Source organism: Larus michahellis, chromosome 8 (assembly GCF_964199755.1).
Source record: "Larus michahellis chromosome 8, bLarMic1.1, whole genome shotgun sequence".
NCBI classification, from domain to species: Eukaryota; Metazoa; Chordata; class Aves; order Charadriiformes; family Laridae; genus Larus; species Larus michahellis.
In genome coordinates this window covers 47,144,180-47,170,042 of record NC_133903.1, presented here as the reverse complement: position 1 = coordinate 47,170,042, position 25,863 = coordinate 47,144,180, and the positions used below count along the sequence as shown (strand labels likewise).

The window sequence follows — 25,863 nt, the reverse complement described above, 5'->3', positions numbered from 1 at the left end:
AATAGAGGTTGAGCACACGCTGCAAGCCCTTTCCTTAGAAGACGGTCACTGGGGGACATCTCTCCCTTCTCTTCCACTGCCTCTTTGCACAAAACCTGTAGGAGGTTCCTACCTTTGGAGACCTGTAACCCCGGCGCAGTTGGAAGGAAAAGCTGGAAACTCAGGACACAGGAACCCTCTACTGGGCTGGTTTAACCCGACACTGGGGGGTCCTGGGCAGGGCATGGGGAGCAGGCTGGGGGAGAGGTGCTGGCCAGAGAAGAGCTGCACGATGGGGCCAGGCTGGGTGCCGGTTCCCCTGGCACCGAGACTGAATGCCACCATGGAGGTGGTTTTGGCATCACGGGGCTCTGCCTGGGGATCACCCCTTTCCTCTGACCAGCACCAACACTTCAGCCTTGCCCAGGCGACCATCCCCGATGCCAAAACACAGCGGGGCTGAGAGCAGGGCTTGGGGGCATGACCAGCCCTTCCTGCCCCATTTGTTGCCCTCTCCTGCCCCATGGTGCCTGCAACGGGTCAGGCAGCACAAGCCCAGGGCTCTGCTCACAGCACTGTTCCCTGGCAAGTCTTACGAAGAACCTTGGGGTGCACGGGCCCACCACTCCCCAGGGGCTGGGGTGGTCTGGGGGACACCCCCCCACTGTCACTGGTGTCACTGGGTCACTTCATTGCACCGCTCCGGCTGAAAACTTTCTCTCAAGGGCTTTGATCTTCAGGCAGGTCACCCTGCAAAGAAGCACGTGCTCACCTTGGGGGAACCGGTGGGCAGGGACACACCATCAGCCCCGGGATAGACTTGCTTTGTCTGGGCCTTTTTTATCTTTTCATCTCTGAGCAGCGGGTGGCAGAGGCAGGGCCATGGCGGGGGGTGGGTCTGAGACAAGCCTTGAGACAAACCGGTGCTTGTGCACGACCCAAAGGGTGCATTTTAGAGCACCCCCAAGCAGCTCTGGCACACAGAGGTTTTTTTCCCAGCACCTGGTCCCTGAGCGATGCACAGGGAATGGTACAAGGGACGAGAGGGAGCATGCATGGGGGTGCCAGGATCCGGCCCCACAGGCTGCCCTTGCACCCACGCATCCCCTGCACCCACTCCGTGAGGCACCCCAAGGCAATGCACCCCACGGGGTTGCGTGGGGCCATGGGGCTGCCAGACCAAAGGCTACGGTGGTTGGCAGAGGGGCTGGGTGTCACCTCCCCTCCGACCGTGGGGACCAGGCTCTCCCCTGGCCCAGGGAAAAGGTTATTTTCACGCTGCCTGCCCGCAGGAACTAACATAGATTGCTTAAACGGCTGCAGCGCTCAGGGGACAGGCCCTTTCAGAGCCGAACTGCACACAGGGAGGGGAAAGCCCAGGGGACTTTTTAATAACTAGCAAGGGGAGCTATTAAAGTGTTTTACTGCCTCGTTAAGACAGTCTAATCTCTGTGTATATCTTAAAAAAAAAAGAAAAAAAAAAAAAAAAAGAAGAATTTGGCTTGCTGGTGTTTTTATTGTAACAGAGGTGGGTGTTTTCTGGCACCGGCTGGGATCCTGCCTGCTTTACCTGCTTGTTTTCTTACCCGATACCAGCACGGAACAGCCCAAGAACAGCCCAAGGGCAGCAGCAGGCAGCGCCAGGCAGACGGCTCCTCCCAGGCAGCGGCGAGCGGAGAGGTTGCAGGTCCGCACTGCGGGCTCTTTCCCACCCATGGGTGCTCTGCACCCACCTTTCAGCAGGACGGAGGTCCCCAGGGCAGGTGTGGGACACGTTGGTGCTGCACAGGCCCCAGTAAAGCCCAGGCATGGGTGACTCCTCATCTGGGCAGCCCAGAGACAGGGCAGAGGATGGCAGGAAAACTGTGGTGTCTCACCCACCCCTCCAGCTCCAAGGGCTGGGATTTGGAGGATACCCAGATTTTGGGACTATGGACAAGTTATGCTCCTGGAAGTTAGGCTGAAGAGTCCACACACAGGGGAGCCCCAGCAAAGGCTTATTTGCAGGGATACTGAGCCATCCGGCCACCAGGGTCTGGGTTTGGAAGGGGAATGGGCTGGGCATTTTGTTTCTAAGGTTTTGTTCACTTTATTTTTTATCCCAGCCCCGCAGAAAACGGGGAAATCCTGCCGAGTCCTGCTGGCTCCAGCATCCACTGCTCCATCTGCAAGAGCGCAGGGTTTGAAAGCCAGGAGCCTGAGCGGATGCTGAGGCCGGGATGGCAGGGCTGGATAAGCCGCTTGCGTTTGCTTTGGAAAGGCTGATGTTTGCATGAGCAGTGGCTCCAGTGGTTTTAAAGGGACCCACCCATGAGCAAATCCCAACAGCCTGAAATCAGAGCTGTGGCTGCTCCCACCCCGAGCTGGGCTGGAGAAGTCTCTGCCCTGCACCCAGACTCCCCCCTGCACGTCCTGGGTGGAGGAGGCAGAACAAGGGAAGCAAATGGAGACCCCAGCACGGCTAACGGGGATGGCAAACACATCCTAGCGAGACCTCCCCTGGAAATTTGGGGCAGGAAGGACGAAGCTGCCATCTGTAGCTGGAGACCTAGTTCAGTTGAGCTCAACATGCCTCATCTGCAGGAGATCCAGTCCTACCAGCACCCTTGCTCCCAGCAGACATGCTCTGGTACCCAGCTGCTTCAGGAAGAATGGCTTTAGGTGTGACCATCCTGGTGTGAGAAGGGACAGATGCCCAGACACATGGTCTGTGCCTGTTTTAGGACTGGGGCTAAATCTGCCATGCCTGCAGAGCTGCCAGCGGCTCCAGGATGTTTCAGTCCGTAGCATCTCCCCTTCCCCTAGAAACCCCTCTAAGCTCAGCAAAGCACCAACAGCGTGGCCTGGGAGAAATGCTACCATTTATTAAGCCAGCTATTTTTTTGTTGAGAATGATTTTAACAGCGCTGGAGGACTTACCCTGTCTCCTCCCAGGACCCCTCAGCTGATTCATCACATGCAGGGCTAGAAGAAATGCGGGGGACAGCCAGCCTCGGGGGACGTGGTGGCTCAGCAGCAGCGGCAGAGCTATGCAGGTTGCCACAAGCCGCTCGCAAGGCAACAGCAAGCCAAGCATGGCTGCCCCGGGGCAGGGAGATGGGATGCTCACGTAGGGCAATCCGGTCCCAGTTTGCTGGGATTCCCCCAGGTCCTCAGCAGGTGCCGTCTCTGGGAATTCTGGATGTTGTCCTGCTCTCCGTGTCCATCCAGGGAAGCACTGAGGATCTGCAGGGGAAGGGAGGATGCTTGGGGCTCTCAGCACGGAGCGTAGTTTCCACTGAAGGTGCCGCTTCAGAGACACAAAGCTGAACCCATCGTGCACCCAGCCACCTTCCTAACCACAGCCAGCTCACGTCTCCCATGTAGAAAGAGTCACAGCCACGTCTTCCCTCTCTCTTGGCTTCCCATGGACATCAGGAGACATTGTCCCAATTCCCACCACGCCAGCAAGGAAAGAGCCAGGCTGCAAACCACACAGGCAGGGGACTGACAGCACTGTGGTGAGAGCAAAGCCGTCACAACACCTGGCCAGGGACAGACATACCCATGGGTTGTGAAGCCAGGACCCTCCACGTTTGTCCACGCGCGTGGAAGAGCCCCTCTCCTTGAAGCAGGGGGCTGCAGGATGCTGAGGTCCTTCCCTGCATCATCTGGCGAAGGCAGCAGGTCCTGCCCAAGCTCGCGCACAGCTCCAGCTGCAAGCCATGCTCTACAAGCCAGTGAGGGGGGTGCTGGGAGGCATGGTGGGTGGACAGGAGAAGGCACAGGCAGAAGCCAAGGCTAAAAGGACAGAGAAGATGTCTCCAGGGCAGGGTTGCTGCAAATCCACCCCAGCAGAGGAGCCTCATGTTTCTGGTTGCTGGTAGGGGGCAGAGACCTGGCGCCATTCATCACACAGATGGAGAATCCCGGCCATGACCCCCATCACACTGCGTCAAGGAAAAGCACGAGCCTTTCTGAGTCTGAGCCCCACGGGCTCTGCCAGGCTGCCCGTACGCTGCCACGTCCCGCGGTTTCTGCAGGATCTGGTCCCGAGGTGGAAAGACGGTCCAGAAACTGGGAGAACTGGATCTCCATCTCCCACCCAGTGCTTTGCCCTTCTCACGTAATCACATCAGGAAGGGAAGTCTGCACCATCATCCTTCCTCCGCAGGGCACAGACGAAGGCTCCCCAGCCCAACGGGAGCAGATACAACGATCACACTTCAGATCGGCTTCGCAGAGATGTTTAAACCAGGCAGGGCTTCACCCACAGGGTAGGGGGTTTTCAGGATCCACCACGTGCTGCGGCCAAACCCACAGTGCCCCAGGTCAGCTCTACCCTGGATGGACACTGGCCTTGAAGACGATGATGGAAATGAGCACATCCAACAGGGAAGCCCTGATGATGGTCCTGCCCCGCACCTTGCACTGAGCATGCTGGTGCCACCGAGCTGTGGATGCACGAGAGCATCTCCTGTCCTCTCTGGGTAGCCAGTTTGGGGGACGGTTGCCCAGTTTTTGCAGACGGGAGGCTGAGGATTAGAGGGCAGAGGTCCCAGGAGTCCCACTGACCCAGCTTTCCCCACCAACCTTTCCCCACCACCAACACCAAGGACGACAGAGGAGTGACCAGCCACCTGCAAGCACCACCCCAGAGCAAAGGATTACATTTACGGGGACCCACCCCATCCCGCCTCTCCCAGAAATTTGCCACAGGGCTGGCACCCCGTCCCTTAGGGCTGCATCACCAAACAGTGACGGGGGCGGTCAGAGGAACCGTGCAACACCACCAAGCCAACCTGTCCCCCCCGCTCCAGCCACCCCAGCTCTCCCAATGGAGACAAGTGAAGCAGAGCAGGCAGTTGGGAGAGCTGGACTGGGAAGGTGAAGCCGCAGGCTACAAGAACGTCACATCATCCTGAGACTGGAGCCAGCGCCAGTGGGCATCGTACTCCAGGTGCACTTTGCTGTTGAGTTTGCAGTTCTCGAAGTCAGCCTCGGCTTTCCGAGCCTTCCCACCTGGGTTCCCCTTCCCTGGCCTCTCCCCAGCCCCCGATGGCAATTTGGTGTCTCTGCCTGGTTCCAGAGAGGAGGGCTGCTGGCCCAAATACCCGTTGGCCACCTGGGGCTCCTTAGCAAACCGGTGATCCTGGGGCAGCCCGGGTGGGGAGAGGTCCACGTGGGGCCACTCGTGCTCCGCTTTGCCCTTCTCTTGCTTTGCAAGACCCCTCTCGGGGTCAATCCTGACCCAATCCTGCTCCGCCCTGACCAGGGCTCTGCCCGGTGTGGATACGGCAGTGGTTTCAGCGGCGTTTTGGGAATACTCATCCATGTCATCGGCCAAGGTGTCCAGGTAGCTACCGACGGAGATGCTGTCCAGCCTGTCGTTGGGGTCCTGCAGGCTGTCCCAGCTGCCCCGCCGCGAGGTCGCCTGGCTCTCCACCAGGCTGTACTGGCTGCTGGCCAGGCTGCTGCAGCGGCTGGTCAGCGTGCTCCTCTCCTCCAGCAGCCACTTCACTGCCTCGATGCCCTCGTTCACCACCACCAGCTGCTGCAGGATCTTCACGTCGACCGCTCGCAGATAAGCCTGGCAGGGAGACAGAGAACATGGGGTTTTGGGGGGGAACCAAGGTGACCCTGATGGCCGAGGGACCTGAGTCCCAGCACACCGCGGCAGAGGTGTCACCATGGTGGCCACAGGTCTCCCAAGCTTATGAAGATGATTAGGGGATTGGAACACTTCTCTTATGAAGAAAGGCTGAGGGACTTGGGTCTCTTCAGTCTGGAAAAAAGATGGCTGAGGGGGGACCTTATCAACACTTATAAATACTTAAAGGGTGGGTGTCAGGAGGATGGGGCCAGGCTCTTTTCAGTGGTGCCCAGAGACAGGACAAGAGGTAATGGGCACAGACTTGAGCATAGGAAGTTCCACCTAAACATGAGGAGGAACTTCTTTACTTTGAGGGTGGCAGAGCCCTGGGACAGGCTGCCCAGAGAGGTGGTGGAGTCTCCGTCTCTGGAGACATTCAAAACCCGCCTGGACACGTTCCTGTGTAACCTGCTCTGGGTGACCCTGCTCTGGCAGGGGGGTTGGACTAGATGATCTCCAGAGGTCCCTTCCAGCCCCAAACATTCTGTGATTCTGTGAAGCTGTTTGATGAAGAGCACGGCATGGGGCAACACCCCGCAGGGAACCATCCCAGGGAACCCTGACCAAGACTTGGGCACACGGCCATCGGGAACCGAACAACTTATGGCACCCACTGGCCACCAACCCCCTCAGGGAAATAAATCCGTGACACTTATGTCGCTGTCTCCTGTGGGGTAAGCAAGAAACTGGAGGCACTGGGTGCAGATCAGAGCCCAGAGCATCCCCCAAACCCTGGGAGGAAGCTGGCAGGGCAGGAGGGACCAGGCAGGGCAAGGGTCTGGCTGGACCATCAGCACCTCCTTCGGCCAGGACCCTTCCTGCATTTACTTCTAGGGTCTGATCCTGCCGATAATGTGACACAGCAGGAATTGCAGCCTGAGACCCAAATCACTCCCAAAACGGGGGAGGACGGGGCCGGGGGGGGGGGTGCAGACATTGCTGATCACACCGCTCGCCTCGCTGACTCCTGCCCCTCCAAGCCGGGGGGAAGCTCTTTGCTTTCGGTTGCTGCAGAAACATCTGTTTTCCTAACGGAAAGCCCCGCGTGCCAAGACATTCCTGTCTGTGCGATACTGGCTGCCGAAAGCCACTGGATTTCCCCTGCATAGGACACAAATATTTTGCCAGGAAAGGGAATAAGGCGGTGGAGGCTCGGGGGGAGAGGGAGAGAAATCCATTGCGGGACAGGTACAGGCAGCCTGGGAGCTGCGGATGCCCACGGACTCGTTCACAAACAACAGCCTGTCCCCAGCACCAGCAAGCTGTGACAGAGATCCACGCAGTCCCCCAGGATTGTTTCTAAGCCCAGTGCCCGGTCCCCAGCATCCGGTGCCCTCCAAGTCACCCGCCCGCCCACGGGTGACCCGCTGTTCCCTCGAGACCCCCGTCTCCGGTCCCACGGCGAGCGCGCAGCAACAAAAGCATCCGAGGAAGGAGCCTGGGAAAAACTCCAGCCAGGGTTTCGGCACGTGATGCCTCTCAGTCCAGAGGACACGCACAAAAAAAAAAAAGGGGGGGGGGGCGGGCAAAGATTTGTAGAGACCCGACACCAACCCCCATCCCCTCCCCATGCTCCTCAAGCTGTATTTAAATAAAAAATAGCAGCGATGTGCCCGGATTGGGGCCAGAGCCAGCTTCGAAGTGCAGAAACTTCCTTTCTAGGCAAGTTATTTCAAAAACTGCCTACAATGGCCTTTTCTGCAGGCGCTGCTAAAGCAACTGGCCTTGGCAGGGAGAAGGCGCAGGAGGAGGAAGGCTGGGAACCCCTGGTGGGGGTGTTCCCCATTTTTCTCTGCTTGGTGCAACTGTGGCTGTCAGAGATGCCAGGGGAGCCACGCCGGGAGCAGAGGGTGGGAAAACACTCCCTGCTTTCCATATTGTTTGCTGGAAAGAGTTTGACGTCAGTTTGCTACTTTTTCAGGCCAGTCTGACACACACACACACACCGCCCCCCCCCGTTGCGCCCAAAGAAACCCCTTCTCCAGCAAGGGGAGGTTAGCACGGAGGAGACCGAGGTTCAGCCACTCTCTGTGTTCCTCCATATTCCTCCAGATGCAGTAATGGTTGCACTGCACCGACCCTGTACCCATCCCAAAGCCTGCCCAGTGCTCCTCACACGGTGCCCCACCGGCATCCGGACCCAGGGCGGCAGCAGCAACCGGAGGGGAGGAGGGAAACTGCGGTCCTGAGTGCGTGGCCAGGGATGGAGGAGACCCACCTGGATCCCTGCTCTGGGATGTGACACCCTGCACTGCTCCGTGCCTCAGTTTCCCCATGTGCATCCCTCAACACCATCCTTTTCCACATCCATAAATGTTGTGTCCCCCCCTTTCAAAGCGGGGGGCCAGCGGGGCTGGGGGGACCGTGACACCTCTCCCCATGCTCCCCAGGGGCAGGCAGAGGCGGGGAGAGCATCTCCCCAAGGGGGATACGGTCCCACTTCCCTCCCCAGCACACAGCTAACGTGCAGGCACCTTCCCCCTTCAAGACACCGAGCCCCAGGGATAAAACATTCTTCTCGGAGGAGGAGGCAAGAGTGGGAATTTGCTGTCTTCTCCTGCCACCGCCCACTCCCAGGCCAGCTTCTCCTCCGAGCATTGGGTTTTGCGGGTCTCTGCTGCCGGGAGGGGAATTTTGGTTCTTGTTCATGGGGATGGGGAGATGGGGGGAGCCCCGTGCTGGGTTTTGGGCACCCAGGTGCCATCCCCAGGTGTGAGATGTCCCTGATTCTTCACCGGCCGGTGAGAAGAGCCTGGGTTGAGAAAGGAAAAAACCTTTCCGAGCCGAGATTAATAATGTGTGGCCAAAGCCAGGCCTTGCAGCCTGTGATCTGACCCTGCCTGCACCTGGGCAGGGCAAACCCCACGGCTGCTTCCTCTTCCTCCTCCTCCTCCTCCTCCTCCAAGGAACCCAGGGCGCCGCAGACCTTTCTCCTCCGGTCAGAGTGCAGCCTGGAAGCCAGCGCGGCGGAAGGACGAAAGCTTTTACACCAATGGGGAATATTGAACCGGGCAAAGCACGGGTGCAGAGGGCTCAGGCTGGCTGTGTCCCGCAGCCCCGCGGGTGGCAGGCAGGGATGCAGGCGTATTTAGCCCGTTTCCCTATGGAAACGATGCTCATTCCCTCCTGCTCGATTGTATGTGCGTGGGAGGGTCCCTTCCCCCAGCAGCACTTGAACCCATTGCCCAATCTCGCCACGTTTCCCGGAGGCGCAGGCATCGCCGGTATTTGCTCCCTCCACGAAAAGAGGGAGGCGAGGAAGCTGCCACCGGCACTCCCACGGTCCCCAGGAACGGCTGCCAACCAAGCTCAACCCTTTACTAGCCACCGGAGAAGCTCCAGCAGGAAGCAAACCCCGGGAAAGCTCCCGGCAATGCTTGTGCCTTGTCACCCAGGGACTGACACCCGGGGGGGGGCGGGGGGCCATCACCGTGCCCTTGGCGAAGGTCCCTGCCCTAAATCCTGATCCTCGGGACACCCCGGTCCCCATCGGACCCAGCGCCGGGGGGTGCCTGGGGTGTGGGGGGCAGGACAGAGGTGGGCAGAGGGGTCCGTGGGACCCCCGCGGGGGGGGAAGATGCTGCATGGGTCGGAGGGCAGAGAAAGGCCGGGGGCGGGGGAGGTGTTAACCTATATAGGAAAGAGCAAAAGGGGTGGGAGGGGTGTCCCCAAAATGCAGGCAGAGCACGGGGCACTATTAGGGGGCTGTTCCACCACGGAGGGGTGGCAGGCGGTTACCGGCGGGAGGGGATGCAGTTATCCTGGGTGGGGGTGCAGTTAGGCAGTTATCGCAGGGAGGGGCATTTATCCCCTGGGGGGGGCAGACTGTTACCCTGGGGGTGGCAGGCAGTTACTGGGGGTGGGATGCAGTTATCCCGGGAAGGGGCATTTATGCCGGGGGGGGCAGGCTGTAACCGGGGGGGTGGCAGGCAGGCAATTACCCGCGGGGGATGCAGTTATCCCGGGGTGGGGCAGTTACCCCGGGGGATCAGGCAGTTACCGGGGGGGTGGCAGGCATTTACGGGAGAGGGGGGATGGGGTGGTGGCAGGCAGTTACTGGGGGGGGGGGGCAGGTAGTTACCGGGGGGGGTGTCAGGCAGTGCCCCCGATGCGGCGGGACTCACCAGCTCGAGGCGGAGCGCCCGGAGGCGGTCGGCGAGGGGCGGTCGGGCGCCGCGGGCGGGTGCAGCCGGGGGCGCCGGCGGTGCCGGCGGTGCGGGGGCGGTCTCGGCCCGCAGCCCCCGCAGCAGCCCGGCGGGCGGCCGCCGTCCCACCTTGGTGGCCAGCTCCCGCAGGTCGGCGGGCAGCGCCTCCCCACCGCCCTCCATGCGGGTGGGGCGGCGGCGGCCGCGCTGTCACCCCGGCCCCGAGCCCCGGCCACGCCCCTCCCGCCGGCCACGCCCCCTCTGGCCACGCCCACCCGCCTCCACCTGCCCGCACCAGCGAGGTCCTCCGGGCAGCGCAGAGCGGCGCGCGGGGAAGGGGGCGGGGCTAGAGGTGGCCCCGCCCCCGAGGCGTCGCTGCGGCGCCGGAAGCGGCGCGGCCCCGCTGGCGCTGAGGCTTCACGGGGCGGCGGCGGCAGTGCCGAGCCGGGCCTTGCCCCGGCGCTGCCCAGTCCTGCTCGGCTCCGCTTCGCCTCACCTCAGCCTCCCCGCGCGGACCGTGAGTAGCGCGGCCGGCGCTCACCCTCCGGGCCGCTATCCCGAAGGGCGTGCTTTCCCCCCCCTCCCCCACCCCCGGCGCGGCTCCGTGGGGGCCGCTGCTCCTCGCCGGCTCCGTCCTCGAACGCCTGGGTCTCCCTCCCCACCGCTTTTCGCGACCCCTCCCGGCAGCCTTGTCCCCTTCCCTCCTCTTCCGAGAGCCTGGGTCCCTCTGCGATACCCCACCTCCTCGCTCCGGCGTCCCTTTGCCCTTCCCCTGAGGGCTCTGGTTCCCCCCAAGTCTTCCTCCCCACCCCGTAACCGGTGCTCCCCACCCTACCTGGCCACGCTGGGGGGTCCCTGTGCTCCAGCCAGGCCCCTGGCTCTGCCGAGCCTCCACCTCCCGCCCCAGGCCCGGTGGGTTGTGTGGGGAGCTTGGCCTTGCTTGGGCACAGCCCCTCTGCCCCAGGATCTCCAGCAGGTCTGTGGCCCAGCTCTGGCCTCCATATCTAGACTGGCTGTACCCCTCTTAGTGGGGGTGGTGCTGCTTCGCAGCCCTGCTGCTGCAGTGGGGAGGGTGCCTCTCCACACCAGAGACCCTGCAGGCCTGCGTGGTTAGTGATGGCACTGCCATAACACCTGCCAGTCTGGGGACTACTACAGGCCTCTTGGCCACTTTGTATTTCCAGAGGGTGGGAGTGGGCCCAGTGCACTACGGCAGCCTTGCTGAGGGGGTGGTCTGGAGCAGAGGTCCTTGCTGCCCCATGGGTTCAAGGGCTTCCCATCGCCCCACTTGCAGTCCTCCAGCAAAACCTGACTTCATGGATCGCTGGCTGAGGGTGCTGCAAGTGGGGAGGCTTCATGGGACTTTCGAGTGCCACTCATGGCCACTGCTTGTGCCAGGCCCTGTTTCTGCTGGGGACAGGGTTTGAACCCGTTTGCCTCCCTCACCCTGCGCCTCTCCTGTCCTGGCAGGGAGCCCCGATGGACACGAGAGCGGAGCAGAGCGCGTCCTGACCCCTGTCCAACGCGGCTGCCCCTGCGCCAGCCCCTGTGACTATGGACGAGTGGAAGCTCAACCCTGCCATCAAGCCCCACAAGAAGCGCAGCTGGTACCTCGCCTGGAAGTACAAGCTGATGAACCAGCGCACGCTGCGAAAGCTGTGCCAGGTGCGTAACCCACCAGCCTGTGGTGGATTAGGGAGGATAATCTATAGGGTTTACAAGCTTATGGAGCAGCTGCATGGGTGGAGGTGCGCCTGCTGGCAGTCCTGGATGACCTAACATGCTGAGGAAGCATAACTTGTCCCCCAAAAAGCTATATCCAGTGGCTTTGTGCCCATGTGTGGAACGATCTGCCATGTCTAGCAGCTCCTTCCAGCTGCGAATGGACCTGTTGGGTGGCTATGGCAGGAGATACAATTATCCAGGCATCCTTGGGAGGCTTTCAGCTAGAAACCTGAGCAGTTTCTCCCTTCGTGGTTCTGGACTGTGCCAAGTCCAGCAGTGCTCAGCCTGCAGGGGGAAACCACCCCATCCCGTTAGGTTTGGAAACTAAACCTGGTACAACAGGTGGACAGAGAAAATAGGGCTGAGTAATGGGATCTCGTGCCCCAGAGGCAGCTGGCGTCTGGAAAGCTGCGGGCCTGGTTGCTTGTGCTGTAAAAAAGCTAATCCTCAGCAGAGCCAGCGTCCTAGGGGGTGTCTGGGAGCGTAAGGACAGGGAGGGTTTGTCCCATGGCAGCAAGTGGCAGAAGAGGGGCCGTTCCTGAGATGAGCAAAGCTCAGTGAAATCTGGCAGTTGGTTTCTGTGGGAGGGCGCAGGGGAGGGTTTTGTGTGTGCCTGGGAGAATGAAGGCTCACGAGGGCTCCCTGGAGAAGGAGGCTGCTCAGTCTTGCATCCACTGGGGTGCTCGGGGCTTGGGAACAGGCCTGGTCATTCAGGCAGGCATTGCTCATAGCACTGGGGCTAGAGCCTATCTGCTGTCATCTCCTTCTTTCATGGCACTGCTGTGGCTTATAATACAGACGAAAATTGAGCTTAAAATATGTAAACTAGAGCTGAAACTATGGTGTAGCCAGGTCTACAGTGGCTGGGCCTCTGTCAGCAGCTCTGACTGAGTCAGTTTTGCTAGACTCCGTTGCTAGTCCTGCTTATGGTGCCTCATTTGCTCTGGCCGCCTGGGCTGTGGGGCTGCTTCCCGGCCTATCCAGGACTGACCAGCATCCCTAGCCAGCACTGTAGCTCTAAGATCATCCTTTCGGCTGTGGCCAGATGTACTCTTGCAGCTTACACCTGGAGGTGGATCATTTCCCAACATGGCGTGTTGGTGGCCCAAGTTTTCCTGTCTCAGAAGAGGTCCTTTTAGCATGGAGTAGTTTCTACTTTACGCTGGGTTCAAATACTAGGGAAAAGACTGAAATCATGGAAGAGAAAAACAAGATGCGTTTTAATAAATAGAGGTGGTTGTAGAAATGTTGTAGTCTTTTCTCCCTCCCCTTGCTCTGGGAGCAACAGGGCCACGGGAAATGGCGATGCTCGTGTTGGGGGTTCCCATGAACTGGTCTGTAGCCCCAGGACCTTCCCATAACTCTCTGCATCAGCATCCATGTGGGTTGCCTTGGTTTGCTGCAGACAGTAAGGCTGTGGGCAGTTCTCTGCAGCCTGTGGTGCAGTGCGGTTTATTGAAGTCAGAACTTACCTTCTTGCCTTTGCCTTGCCTTAGTCACGTGGCATCTCCTTTCCCTCCGAACACCCTGGATACGTCCTCTGGTTGCAGAGGGAGAGACAAGAGTAGTGATGCTGCGGGAGAGGCAGAAGTTAAATTTACCATGGGAGCTGTAACTCTGAGTTACAAAACGCTTTGCATGCAGAGACCCTCAACCTTGACACAATATTTTAGCAGCAATCTGCTCGCCAATCTGGAAGCAGCGACACATTGGAAGTGGATTAATTCTCATGTATCAAGAGTTCAGTGCTCTCCAGCTAATGAAAGCATGTCACCCGAAAACCCGGTCACCTGTATTTCTTCGTCTTTGCCTTTTCCCAGAAGAAAACAGGGGAAATGGCAGATGCTTATGATTCCTTGCACAATCTCCTTGGGGTGCCCTGCAGCATATGCCAAGGAGGTGGCCTGATCTTGGGGTTGTTACTTAGAAGTTGGTAACACAAAGCATCCTGCATTGCAGACGGGTGCTGTCCTCTTCCTGCTTGTGACTGTAATCGTGAACATCAAGCTGATCTTGGACACCAGGAGAGCTGCTTATGAGGAGGAAGAGGAGTCTGCACAAGACTACGGTGAGGGGCAGCATCTTGCTTTTCTTTGAAAGCAAGGAAACCGGAGGGAGGGAAGTAATTTCTTTAAGTCAGGGCAAACTTGTGACCAGTCACAGCACAAAAGACAGGTCTGTGCCTGTGGGTTTAATAAAAGTGAATAGAAAAGGCTCTTCCCATTCCTTTTGTGTCTACTCAAGTCTTCAGCACGTTTGTCTGCAGAGGTCTGTGTGGGGATAGCTGGGGCCTGACCTGCCGCTGTTTTGGATTTCCCTTACCTGTCGTCCCCATAGATTCTGACCCATGGCTTGCTGGTCTGGGATACCTGGTGGGCAGGACCTCCTGGAGGCTTGGCTGGGCTAGTGCCAAGCAAGAACACACCAGAGGTGCTTTGCCTGGTTGAGACTGGGCATTTCTCCCCTGTAGATGACGAGTTGCTGAATGTGGAGGTCCCTAGGCACCCTGTCAGCAACAAGAAGGTCTTGGATGTCGAGGTGTACTCCAGCCGGTCGAAGGTCTACGTAGCTGTGGATGGGACGACAGTAAGTGACGGGTTCTGGCTGTTCCTGTGAGCAGAGGATGGGTGGAGCTAAATGAGCAAAACCGCAAGCAGCGGGTGGTGAGAGTGTTTCTGTGGCTGGCAAGAAGGTCAGGAGTGGATCCCCCTCCTGCCTCCAGGACTGTGGAGGTGTTGTCCCACTTTGTCTTCTACTCTGGCATCCATCGCTGCCTGGAGCAAAGCCAAAATGTCACAGGAGAGAGACTTGCCCCTTGCCTGGGGGCTCTGCTGTGCTGAATGTGCAGGGAGTAAGAGGTCTTGGCATATGCTTCTCATTGCTTCTTCACTTGTAGGTCCTGGAAGATGAGGCTCGGGAGCAGGGAAGAGGGATCCATGTCATCGTCTTAAATCAAGCTACGGTAAAGCATCCTTGCATGTCTGCATTTGTCTTATTGTGCAGTGTTTGTCCTTGCTTTTGTCCTTTAACTGTTGGGGGTGTGAGGCAAAGGGCAGCCAGGAGAGAAGTCCCCAAATGCTTTTTTGCCTGTAGTTTCCAGAGCACAAGGTGGTCACCCAGAGGGTCCCTGCAGTGCTTGTCTTGTGCTTGCCTAGCTGTCCTTGGGGAGTAGGCAGGAGAGGAGTTGTGAGGTTGGGTAACACTGTCCCATGGACCTGAGTGCACTTGTCGTGCGTGAAGGCCCAATGGCTGAATTTGCCTGGGGACTAACTCCCTGACATACCAGAAAAATAACTCATTGTGTTGCTCAGGGACTGAAGCTCCCAGGACAGACTTCCATAATTCTGCATGTCCTGGCTCTATAGCACTTAAGACACATCCGGTGTTTGAATACCAACAGGGTCACGTGATGGCCAAGAGGGTCTTTGACACCTATTCTCCCCATGAAGATGAAGCCATGGTACTTTTCCTCAACATGGTTGCCCGGGGCCGTATCCTGATCTTCACCATTAAGGTATGTGACCTAATTGTCAAAAGAAAAAGTCATCTTGAGTCAGGATGCCCTGAAGCTCATCTGGGAAATTGTTTCCTGAATGTCATCAGGCATTCCCAGGGCTAAATGTGACATCCCCACTGGTCTATGCCCCCCTGGCTGGATCACCTCCCTTGTCCTCATGCTCACCCTTGTTACTACAGATACTGCTGTGTGCCCAGAAAGGCAGGAGAGCTAAAAGCAGATATGTCAGAGCCCGCAGCAATAAACAAGAGGTTAGATGGGGACTGGACATGAGGAAATATAAAGATGTGGTGGTTCCAGTTCCAGGCTTTGGCGCAGGGCACCGTGGACTGTGCTGGCTCTGGGCTGCTGTGTGAGCAGCACTGTGCTGCTTTTGAGTTTAGCTGTGTGAACACATGCCCTGCTTTAGAACAATTTGGTCTCAAGGAAACAGGAGTCTATGAGTTCTCTGACCTCCCTGTGGGTCACGAGGAAGCCACTGGGGCATTTAGTGGCACAGTGACCTTAGGAACCTGCTCTTGCAGGCTTCTGGTTCATCTGGTTCAAGGGTAGGAGTGGGCCCTGTACCTCTTTGGTATTGAACGTGAGACTCCTTGCCGGCATCAGGAGACAGACCTCAGCTGCAGGGTTGTGTTTTGTTCCAGGATGAAGGTTCCTTTCACCTCAAAGACACAGCGAAGAATGTCCTGAAAAGCCTGGGGAGCCAAGTTGCACCATTCCTGAGCTGGAGAGATATGTGGACATTTGTGGGGAAGAAGGGAGGTGAGTGTAGCAGAGGCCAGGAGAGGGTTCATGTCTCCTTTTTTTGGGCAGAAGCCAGGTGAAGACAAATCCAGCCCATCCCCAATACACTGTGTGGGCAGGAAACAAGTCACAGGGAGCGGCAGCTCTGTTCCTGGGGGTGAGGGAGGGGATGGAGGCAAAGCATGTCCCTTCAGCTGCTTGCCAGAGGCTGATGGGAGAAGGTGCCAAGCTGCCAGCCTGAGCTACAGCCCCTGGTTGTGCCTTCACACAATGGGGCTGGGTGTTTCCAGATAGTCCTGACCCTGTGTCCCTGCTCCAGGGGAAGTATATGGGGAGAAACATGCCAAGTCGCCGGCCCTCTCGACATGGGGTGACCCTGTGCTGCTGAAGACAGAAGTTCATCTGACATCTATGGAAGGTAAGAAGTACACTCTTCTCTTGCAGTGCCAGGTATCTCTGGGAGATGTCTGCCTGCTGCTCTTGGTGGTTTTGAGTCAAAGCTGTGCGTGTGTTAGCAATATCCCAGGATGGATTTAAGGCCATTTGGGATGGGGATGGTAACTTTTAAAACTGGGCCAGCTTCCTTTCTTCCTGCTTTCATGGCAATCCTAGGCATGATTGTTGAGAAAGATGAGGATGGGGAAGTGGGGACATGGTCTCGCCATCTGTCACCTCTCCAAACCAGGCCTGGTCTGGTCTTTTCTGACTGTTGTCCTTGAACGTGGCCCATTGCTGCTCAGAGAGGCCATATGATGGGGCCATATGATGAATGACTGCTGTGGCTATATCCTGTTTGCCCATAGTAATAAGGAGTGTCTTGGTGATGGCTGAGCCCAGGGAGAGCCATCTGTGTGGCAGTGCAGCCTGGAGCACATGAGGTAAGGCCATGGGGGATGAGCAGTCTGTTTTTTCTCCTTGGTGCCTCCAGATGCTGAGTGTCATTGGCCTGACACAGAGCTGAACCGTCGCCGGAAGAGGTTCTGCAGCAAAGTAGAAGGTTATGGTAGCGTCTGCAGCTGCAAAGACCCCACACCCATTGAGTTCAACCCTGATCCCGTGAGTGCAGGGGAAGAGTATTCAGGGAGGGCTCCAGGAGGGTGGGCTGGGCTGGACCAGGTGTGTTTGCAGCTCAAATGCAGAGCCCTGTCCTTAAGTACCTGGTACTTAAGGACAGGTGAAAACTGCCCCCCTGCAAGCTCTTAGCCCCAGCAAAGGTAAGGAGAATACACGTGGTCAGGTCATGCGAGGTAAGGGGAGTTCCCTTGCCCTACATCTGCCCTGAGCTGCCAGGTTACCATGGCTCTAGGGACCTCAGTGTGAGCAGCACAGCCTGTACATTTGAAGACAGAGCAGCTATGATGGCCTTTGGGATCAGTCCTTGGCTCAGGATGGTATCTGGATGTCCTTGGCACAGTGCTGAAGGGTTTGGACAAAGATCTCCAGATGGTTGCAAGTTGGGATTTGGGAGCTGGGTCTGAAGTGGAATGAAGGAGGGAAGCTGGCAGGGTTTCCAACGGTGCTGAGTGGAGTCCTGGTTGGCTGTTGTGGTCCTGAGCCAAGGTGTAGGACTGTGCAGCTCTGCTGTTTAGCAGCGGGGCTGATCCCTGTCCCTTGGATCCTGCTTTCAGTGGCATGGCCTCCCCCAATCCCACTCGCTTACACACATTTTTCTTCTCCAGCTCAAAGACAATAAAGTCTTCGATGTGCCTGTAGCTGTTATTGCAGGGAACCGCCCCAACTACCTGTACAGGTAAGCATTTCCAGGGGACGGGGCTTCTCTGCTCTGTGCCACAAGACCAGGCATGGCCCAAGCCCTCCCCTTCATCCTGCCGGCAGGATACAGCCGCCTCCTGGGGCTGTGTGAGCAACACAGGCAGAACCTGCTTGGACAGATCCCAGGGTCCTTGGCCATGGGAAAGGGAAGAGCCCAAGGACAGTGGGTCCTGTTCGCTTACTGCGTGCCCTTTTCCCCACCCCAAGGGATCCCTACCCTTCTGCTGAGTGGCCTGGGCCCACTGGGGCTATGGGCTCAGGCCCCTCGATCTCTCCCTAGGATGCTGCGCTCCTTGCTGTCAGCTCAGGGCGTCAATCCGCAGATGATCACAGTCTTCATCGACGGGTACTATGAGGTAAGAGCACTCCCAGAGGTCCCTGTAGCCAGGTCCTTGGTCCCCCAAGAGAGAGTAGGTGGTGCTGGCCCAGTCCTTGGTGGGTGGCAGGCTATGAACGCCTTCACCTTCCTCCTGCTGTGGATCACACTGCTCCTCACCCGCTCCTACACAAAGTCAGTCAGCTTAGCCAAGCCATGGGTGCGGATAAAGCTGCCTTGGCTTTTCCCAAAGCCCAAATTTTGCATCTCCATGTCAGAGAGAGGCTGGTGTGCAGGAAAGAAGTGGTCATGCTGGGCTCTCCCCCGCCCTGTTTCTTGTTTGATGAGTGTCGCCAGCCTGGGTGTAACACTGCCTGTCCAGCTCCCTCACATGAAGCAGAACGAACCAGTCCAGCTGTGCCTGTCCAACTACACTCTCAGTAAGAGATGAAGAGACCCATAACAATCTGTTTTCACAAGGCTCGTGGAAGCTGCAGACAGGTAGAGGAGAGCTGGTCCTTTAGAGAGCAAAGATCTTCCTGTCAGCTCAACCTTACAAAGCCCTGGAAGATCCCTCTGCAAGCCCTGGCTGTCTGGCAGCAGGATGTGCACTGCTACAGGCCTTTCGCATCCTAGTAGGTCTCAGCAGGTTTCCAGCCCTCATCTCTGCAGCAGCCTGTGACGTTTTGTCTGGTTGCCTTGTGGAGGCTGGGAAGGGAACAGGCTTGTTCCCTTTCAGACTTCTCCCACCACTGCCAGGTTGTGGGGCTGGGGGAGCTGGTGTGTTTATGCAGGCTCTTACTGCAGCATAACAGAGTGCTTAAAGATAGCAGCATCCATTGCCATGGCAACTGGAGCAGCATCCCTCAGCTACGAGGGGGCAGCCTGAACGCTCCTGCTGCCATGGTGGATACCAGGGAAAGGGGTAACGGTTGGTGCAATGGGAGCTCCTTCTCTCATTTGTGGCTAGCAAGTGGGATGGACAGTGTTCCTGGCTATACCTGTCTTCTTTCTGCACTGTCCGTGGGGGACCAGGGATTTGGGCTTCTCAGGTATTCTTGGATACAACTTTGAATCTGCAAACTAGTAGGGCTAACAGAAATTTATGGTGATATTTAAGGGCTAAGAGGGTTTGGTGAGTTCCTTGCTGTGGGGTCTTTGGCACAGCATTATTTGGAGCCCCTCTTGCCCGCAGGAGGACAACCACACATAGGAGGTCCCACAGGCCTATTCTTGGTGTCCCAGGGAGCTGGCACTGCTTAGAGGGTGGGGAGAATGTATCTATACCCACGCATTGACGGGCTGTGTACCTTCCTGCTGCAGGAGCCGATGGATGTCGTGGAACTGTTTGGTCTCTCAGGAATCCAGCACACTCCTATCAGCATTAAAAATGCTAGAGTTTCCCAGGTGAGAGACCTTTCACAAGTCCTGGGGGAGTTATTTCCTGGGACAGTATTCAAGGAGGGCAGGCTTAGCCCCGCATCTGTGCCAGGCTACCCTTCCCTGTGGGCCGGGGTTTGATGCTAACACAGGCAATGATCTGCCTTTTCTTGTAGCACTACAAAGCCAGTCTGACTGCAACCTTCAACCTGTTCCCGGTGAGTGAGACCTCTGCCCGGGCCCTGTCTAGCTGCTCACTTGTGGGAGCAAGACAGTGCAGGGTTTCCCTGGGAGAGCGGTATCTGTGACCCCCACCTCACAGGAGCTGGAATCAGCCCCATGGGGTAGGGAACAGCACAGGCAGGGGACACTGCTTAGTGTCTCTGCTCTGTTCTGTTCTTCATCTTTCTGACGTCTCTCCTTGCCCTGCAGGATGCTAAATTTGCTGTGGTTCTGGAGGAAGATCTTGACATTTCTGTTGACTTCTTCAGGTAAAGCGGTGGGTCTCTGAGCTCCTGTTTGGGTGGGATGTTTCCTTAGGAGCTCTCTGTCTGCTCAGGAGAGGCCAGATCCCTGCCATGCTGTAGCTCGCCTATCTGAGGCTGAGCAGTGACCAGGCAACAGCTGTAACAGCTCTGCCTGCAGAGAGGTCAGTTCTTGAATCCACTGTCCTGGCCCTCAATGCAGGGTATCTTTAGAGTCTGGGATCTCTTCCTGGTTTGCTTTTTGGGGCTGCTGATCCATTCTGTACACACATGGTTGAGGCTGCCACATAACAAGAGGACAGGGACAGTGTCTAACAGGGCTCCTGTTTTTTCTTAAGGAGGAGAAACCCTGGAACAGGAGACAATATTGTCATCCCCCCACCCCACGGTGAGATGCAGCTTAGCTTGTTTGGGTGTTCTTTCCCTGATCTCAGAATAATGTCAGCCATCTCAGCCCAAGAGATAGCTTAAACAGTCCCAGCGGTTGTGGGTGCCTTGTCCTTTGGTGGAGAATTTGGTTTGGTTTGACTTGGGGAAGGATGTTTGACCAGGAACCAGGAAACTCTTTCCTCAGCTTTCTGAGCCAGTCGATACACCTTCTGGAGGAGGATGAGAGCCTGTACTGCATCTCAGCTTGGAACGATCAGGTAAGTCGGGGAAGATGGGGGAGCAGGGACACCTCTGTCCTGTGTTGTTCCCAAGTCAGGCTGAGGTCCGAGTTCTGTCTGTAAAGCAGGATGTCATCCCCACCATCATTCTAGGTGGGTCCATCTCCCCAGCCCTAGACTTTTCAGAGGTGCCACTGCAAATCCCCATCCTGTCCTTGCTGTCTGCTTCCCAGTGGCTGTCCCCTGCTCCCTGTGCTGGAGGTCTCCATGGAGCAGGATGCCTCCTATTTTGGCAGGGTAAGGGTGTATTCAGGGTGCTGAATGCTCCCCATAACATCGCAGGGCTATGAGCACACGGCTGAGGACCCCTCGCTCCTGTACCGCGTGGAGACCATGCCAGGCCTGGGCTGGGTGCTCCGGAAGAGCCTGTACAAGGATGAGCTGGAGCCAAAGTGGCCAACCCCTGAGAAAGTGAGTACCATAGAGGGACCCTGTACCCCCATCTCTGCCCATCATCAGTCCCTGATCATCACTTGGTCCCTGTGGGTACAGCTCTTGGAGGGGCCCTGGTTCTCTCTGACCTTCTACTGGAAAGGCTGCCCAAGCAGAAAGGATTTGGGACAGACAGTAACTTGAGGACCATGTTACCAGCCACAGGGCTGGCTGGAACAGCCCAGGCAGGCTGGAGCTAAAGGGGCTAGAGCTGATGTGGGCAGCCAGAAGGGTCTCTGGACCGCCACTCTACCAAATGATGTCCCCAGACTTGAGTGTGAGTGGCAGTATCCCCTCCACAGCTCTGGGACTGGGACATGTGGATGCGGATGCCCGAGCAGCGGAAAGGCCGGGAGTGCATCATCCCTGATGTCTCGCGCTCCTACCACTTTGGCATCGTGGGGCTCAACATGAACGGCTACTTTCATGTGAGTGACCTCCCTCAGCCCCCATGCCCTGTCCTGGTGCTGAGCTCTGACAGCCACCTTTCCGGGTAGCTGGGGATGCTTGAGGTGACCTCCAGGTGCTGCTGACTCCTTACTGAATCCTGTTTTCCTCCCCTCCTCTCTCTTCCTTCTAGGAAGCCTATTTCAAGAAGCACAAGTTCAACACAGTTCCAAATGTCCAGCTTAAAAATGTGGAGAGGTGAGTGCTGGTCACCAGGAGATCTGGATGAAACAGCTGCTTGACCTTACCCTTGTCCTGTTGTGCTGGGGACACTTCCCTTCCTTCTGTAACAGCAGCCATAACTTCCAGCCCCAGCACGCTTGGCCTCCTCTGGGGAATCCTTGTGGTGGTTTTTGTGAGGTTGAGTTCAGCTACCCCATGCTCCTCGTGGATGTGTTGAAGGGTCATGTTTTTGCTGACACATCCTCCAGGATATGTGGCAGTCCCTGCTCTCCATTCATTGACTCCAACCTGCCGTCTTGTATTACACTGGGGCAGTCTTAAGTGTGGATCATCTTGGGATGATCCCTGCTTCTCAGACTGTCTGACTCTGCCCTGATCTCTGTGCTCTCTCCTCCAACAGCTTGAGGAAGGATGCCTACGAGACTGAAATTCATCGGCTCCTGGGGTGAGTGCCTGCAGGGAGGTTGGGACACCTCGGGGCACACTGAGTGAACCAAACAGGACAGAAGAAAGAGTGGGGGTGGCCCTGGCAGCCCCAGCCAGGGCTTACCTGTATGAAGTACCCTGCAGTGGGAACAGGGAGGAGGTGAGATCCCTCTCACCTGCTTTCTGTTTCCACAGTGAAGCTGAGGTCTTGGACCACAGCAAGAACCCCTGTGAGGACTCCTTTGTGCCCGACACTGAGGGCAGGGTCTATGTCATGTTCATCAGGATGGAGCAGGAAGCAGATTTCACCACCTGGACGCAGCTTGCCAAGGTGAGGCTCCTGACATGGCCTGTCCTTACCCCTGCACTGATCTTGACATCTCTGGGAAACATCTGCCCATTGTTCTTGGGTTTGCCCATGGCCTTGGACACAGCTCAGCAAATAGATTCTTGCTGCCTGTGAGTGTTATTTAAGGTTTTGATGTTTACAGAAGGCACTGGATCATCCAGGGCAGATGCTTGTCTTGGTGGAGATAAGTCTTATGACCTCCCTGCGTGGGAGCCCAGGGCCTGAGCTTGTCTGAATGATTCCATCACTTCTCTGGAGGTGATGGTCACCCCCCTGTCCTGAGCAGGAATGGGAACAGGTTCCCCCTCTTGTCTCTCTGATGGTGGCTGGAGGGGTGCTGCCCTGTGCTGCCCTGATCAAGGTGCCAGCTTCTCTGCTGTGTCTTGATGAGGACAGGAGTGGTGGCTCTTCCCTTGCCAGGGGACACCTGGCCCTGGTGTCTATCCCTAGGCTCTAATGCCTCTTCCTCCCTCCTTACCATCCTAGTGCCTCCACATCTGGGACCTGGATGTCCGTGGGAATCACAAGGGGCTGTGGCGGCTTTTCCGCAAGAAGAACCACTTCCTCGTGGTGGGGGTCCCTGCCTCCCCCTACTCGTGAGTATCAGGGGCATGACAACCTGAGTAATCTCCCCCCATCCTCATGGCACTGTCCCCTGCCCAGGGCACTGCATCCTCCACTTCTATCCCAGCCCAATCCTGGGGCATACCACCCATCTTCTCAGCAATCATTGTGGTGGGAGCAGGGACAGGACACGTGCCCAGGGCTGGAGGATGTCCCAGTGGGAAGATCACAGCAGGGAGGAAGGCAGGGCTGTTGGGATCCTGAGGGAAACCACCACCCCTGCCTGCTCCCATCCAGCCTCCTCACCTGCAGGTCCAAGAAGCCCTCATCGGTGACACCAATCTATATGGAGCCCCCTGCCAAGGAGGACGGGGCAGTGGCAGTGCCAGCAGTTGCTGCAGCAGAACAGACATGAGACTGGCAGCTGGGAAACAAGGGGGACCGGGAGAAGACGGAGACCTCCACGGTGCAGAGACAGAGGTGGCAGCAGCTCTTGGAGGCTGGTGACTGGACACAGACTCCCATTTCAGGCTGCAAAATGAGACCTCGGGCTCCCTCCAGCCCCCTATTGTGGTCTCCCTCTCACTGGACAGGGTACTTCCCTGTAGATATGCCATCCCCCCCATCCCACAAACTTTTTTTTTTTTTTTTTTTAACACAGACTCTTTACTAACGCTGCTCCCATTGCCCCCTGGCTGGGCAAGGCTGGAGGAAGGAGATGCTCAGCTGGGGGCTAGAGGTGGCCTCGAGAGACACCTCTGCTTCCCTTTTTGGCCCCCAAGTCCTGAGAAGGCAGCATGCTCACGTGCAAGGGCTGCAGCCTACCAGCTGGGTGTTATTTATTAATTCTTGCCTGGCTGGCTCCATGCCCAGTGGTGAAGAGGGGATCTTCCAGCATGTCTTCTGTCTCCTGCACAATGGATGCACCTTGATGACTGTATACTGGGTTGGACATCTTCCCACACGCCGGCTTCGCTTCTTGGGTTGCAGCGAGTGGTGCAGCCCAGTTCATAGGCAAAAGGGAATACTGAAGAGGAGCTGAACTTGCTGTGGACACATAGGGGATACCCCATACCCAGCATGAGGGCAGTCAGATGTCCCTTTCCTTTCTCTGCAGTTCTGGGAGCTGGAGATGACTATAGATGGAAGTGGACCGCGCTGTGCGCGCTGCGGCTCAAGCCCTCCTCACCCACCTTCTCTGTGGGAAGCAGCTCTGCCCCACGAGTCGTGGGAGGGGGGGTGAAAGTGCCTTGCAGAGTGTGATGGGAGCAGCAAGCGGACATCCCTGTGGCTGCAGGGACAAGATGGACTGGGATCTGCTGCAGCGAGAGATGCTGAGCTCTGGTGTGGTCCTTGCCTGTGGTACTGTATCCTGTCTCTCCCTCCTCCCTGGCCAGGTACCCCCAGATCTTGCTGAAGGCAGAGAGGGTTTGTTCTCCTGAATCCCCACCCTTACTGTGGTACGTTACTAGCAGGGAAGCTGTGAGCAGAGGTGGGATGGGTTCTCCTGCTGTGGTACACCCCTCATGGAGAGGGAGGGGGGGTCCTTATCCCCCCCCTCCTGTGCCTTAGGAAAGACCCCAGCATCCCCTTTCACCCCCAGCCACTTGGTACTAATGTCCTCCACCCCACTGGGGATGATCCTGGACCCCTTGCTCAGTGCACCTCCTTATCCATGCAGCAAGAGCTCTGTTCTCTGCCCAGGTCCCCTAGCCTTGGGCAGGGATGCTACCCCGTGGCTTGCCCTTGGCAAGAGGAGTTGCTGCTCAGCCCTTTTCCTGTGGTTGCCGGGGCTCTTCCCCTTCGTTTTCTCACTGTGAACTGAGCGTCGGGGTCTACACTATACTAATTTATTTATTTATTGCTTGTGGGAAGGGGAGGAGAGCAGGAAAGCAGCGTAAAGAGCTGGCAGCCCCCAGCCTGCATGGGGGCAGTCGTCGGGAGGCTTGTCCCCCTGGCTCCATCCTCTGTTCCTCTCCTTCCTCCCTTGCCCAGCATAGGAATAATTGTGAGCCTGGGAGATCTACTCTTTGGCCAAAATGAGCCCTCTGTGGGCACATCTCTTGCGTGACTGCAGGGACTCTGACCCTCATGGTCCCTTGCATGCCTGTCCCAGCAGCAGGGATGGGATGGATACAGGAGGGGAACAAGGGGGTGCAGGGTGGCACCCCTGAGACTGTGGTAGTGGGCTTGGGTTCAGCCCTGCCCTCCTCTGCCACCCCCAGTGCTGCCCTTTGCTGGGACCCTGCTCTGGCAGCCAGTGGGGAGGGGTGGCCTCTGCACTGGCCCTCGGGGTAAAGCAGGTTCTTTCAGCGTGATGGGAAAAGGGATGCAGCTTCTTCCTGGGGAAAGCAGCTCCCTCCCCATACCCTGCTTTGGAAAAACTTCCATGGCTCTCCACCATGATGCCCTTTCCTTGGCATTTCTATTCCCAAGGCCCTATTTCCCTTCTCCCTGAAACTAAATGCACCACCACCCCCCCCTTTCTCTTCTTCTCTGGCATGGCTCAGGCTTGGCTTCTTCCTAATCCCTCTTGGGGCTGGGGAAGGTGGGCCTAAGGATAGGGAATGGCTAAAGGTGAGTTCTCCTCTCTGCTACCTGCCCAGCGGTGGCCAGGGGGCCGTGGCTCCCTGCTCTCCGCGGCAGCAGGACTTGCCTGGTGGGCTTCAAGCTCCCCTCTCTCCACACACTACGATGGGCCCACTGGGTGCTGTTCTCCCTCCCTCCCTGTTTCTCCAGCAAGGCTCTGGTGCGGTGGCCAGCATAGGGCCAGGTGCGTGGGCATCCCCAGGGCTTGCAGCTTTCTGAATCGAATTATTTTTTCAAGAGTAAACACTGCAAAGCTGTTGAGCCTCGTGTGTTTCATGGCTGGCTTTGTGCACGGCCCAGGGCCACCTGCCTGGACAGGACAGACCCCTGTCCTGTTTCTGCCCTGTGCAACGCAGGGCTAGCCGTGGGCTAACAGTGGCCCCAGGCCCCTGCCCTGTGGCTCCTGTGCCAGCAGAGGTCCTCCAAGCTGTGCTGTGCCGTACGATGCCAGAGCGGCTGGTACAAGTTTACAAGCTGTTTTCCTCCTCAAGTTTTTATGACTCTTATCT

General features: G+C 57.5%; 2 protein-coding genes across 2 annotated transcripts; one reads left to right on the top strand and one right to left on the bottom strand.

Moving 5' to 3' along the window:
• Positions 1-2,827: 2,827 nt before the first annotated feature.
• LURAP1 (leucine rich adaptor protein 1) lies at positions 2,828-10,010 on the bottom strand. The gene is made up of 2 exons (XM_074597356.1): positions 9,736-10,010; positions 2,828-5,548 (listed from the first exon to the last, which is right to left on the bottom strand). Exons 1-2 carry the CDS (start codon positions 9,937-9,939, stop codon positions 4,859-4,861), a joined length of 894 nt encoding a protein of 297 aa, XP_074453457.1. The 5' UTR covers positions 9,940-10,010; the 3' UTR covers positions 2,828-4,858.
• Positions 10,011-10,086: 76 nt separating this feature from the next.
• On the top strand, positions 10,087-25,615 carry POMGNT1 (protein O-linked mannose N-acetylglucosaminyltransferase 1 (beta 1,2-)). The gene is made up of 22 exons (XM_074597355.1): positions 10,087-10,273; positions 11,227-11,421; positions 13,441-13,549; positions 13,952-14,067; positions 14,378-14,443; positions 14,882-14,995; positions 15,643-15,760; positions 16,062-16,160; positions 16,671-16,798; positions 17,422-17,492; positions 17,796-17,871; positions 19,155-19,238; positions 19,388-19,429; positions 19,644-19,702; positions 20,271-20,343; positions 20,647-20,775; positions 21,099-21,224; positions 21,377-21,441; positions 21,827-21,871; positions 22,048-22,183; positions 22,688-22,797; positions 23,078-25,615. Exons 2-22 carry the CDS (start codon positions 11,311-11,313, stop codon positions 23,178-23,180), a joined length of 1,980 nt encoding a protein of 659 aa, XP_074453456.1. The 5' UTR covers positions 10,087-10,273; positions 11,227-11,310; the 3' UTR covers positions 23,181-25,615.
• Positions 25,616-25,863: the final 248 nt, after the last annotated feature.

Coding starts and splice junctions, on each gene's coding strand:
- POMGNT1 (XM_074597355.1), top strand. CDS start 11,311: ATGGACGAGTGGAAGCTCAACCCTGCCATCAAGCCCCACAAGAAGCGC. Junction 20,344..20,646: donor TCTCAGCTTGGAACGATCAG/GTAAGTCGGGGA, acceptor ATAACATCGCAG/GGCTATGAGCACACGGCTGA. Junction 21,225..21,376: donor ACATGAACGGCTACTTTCAT/GTGAGTGACCTC, acceptor TCTTCCTTCTAG/GAAGCCTATTTCAAGAAGCA.
- LURAP1 (XM_074597356.1), bottom strand. CDS start 9,939: ATGGAGGGCGGTGGGGAGGCGCTGCCCGCCGACCTGCGGGAGCTGGCC. Junction 5,549..9,735: donor GGGCGCTCCGCCTCGAGCTG/GTGAGTCCCGCC, acceptor TCTCCCTGCCAG/GCTTATCTGCGAGCGGTCGA.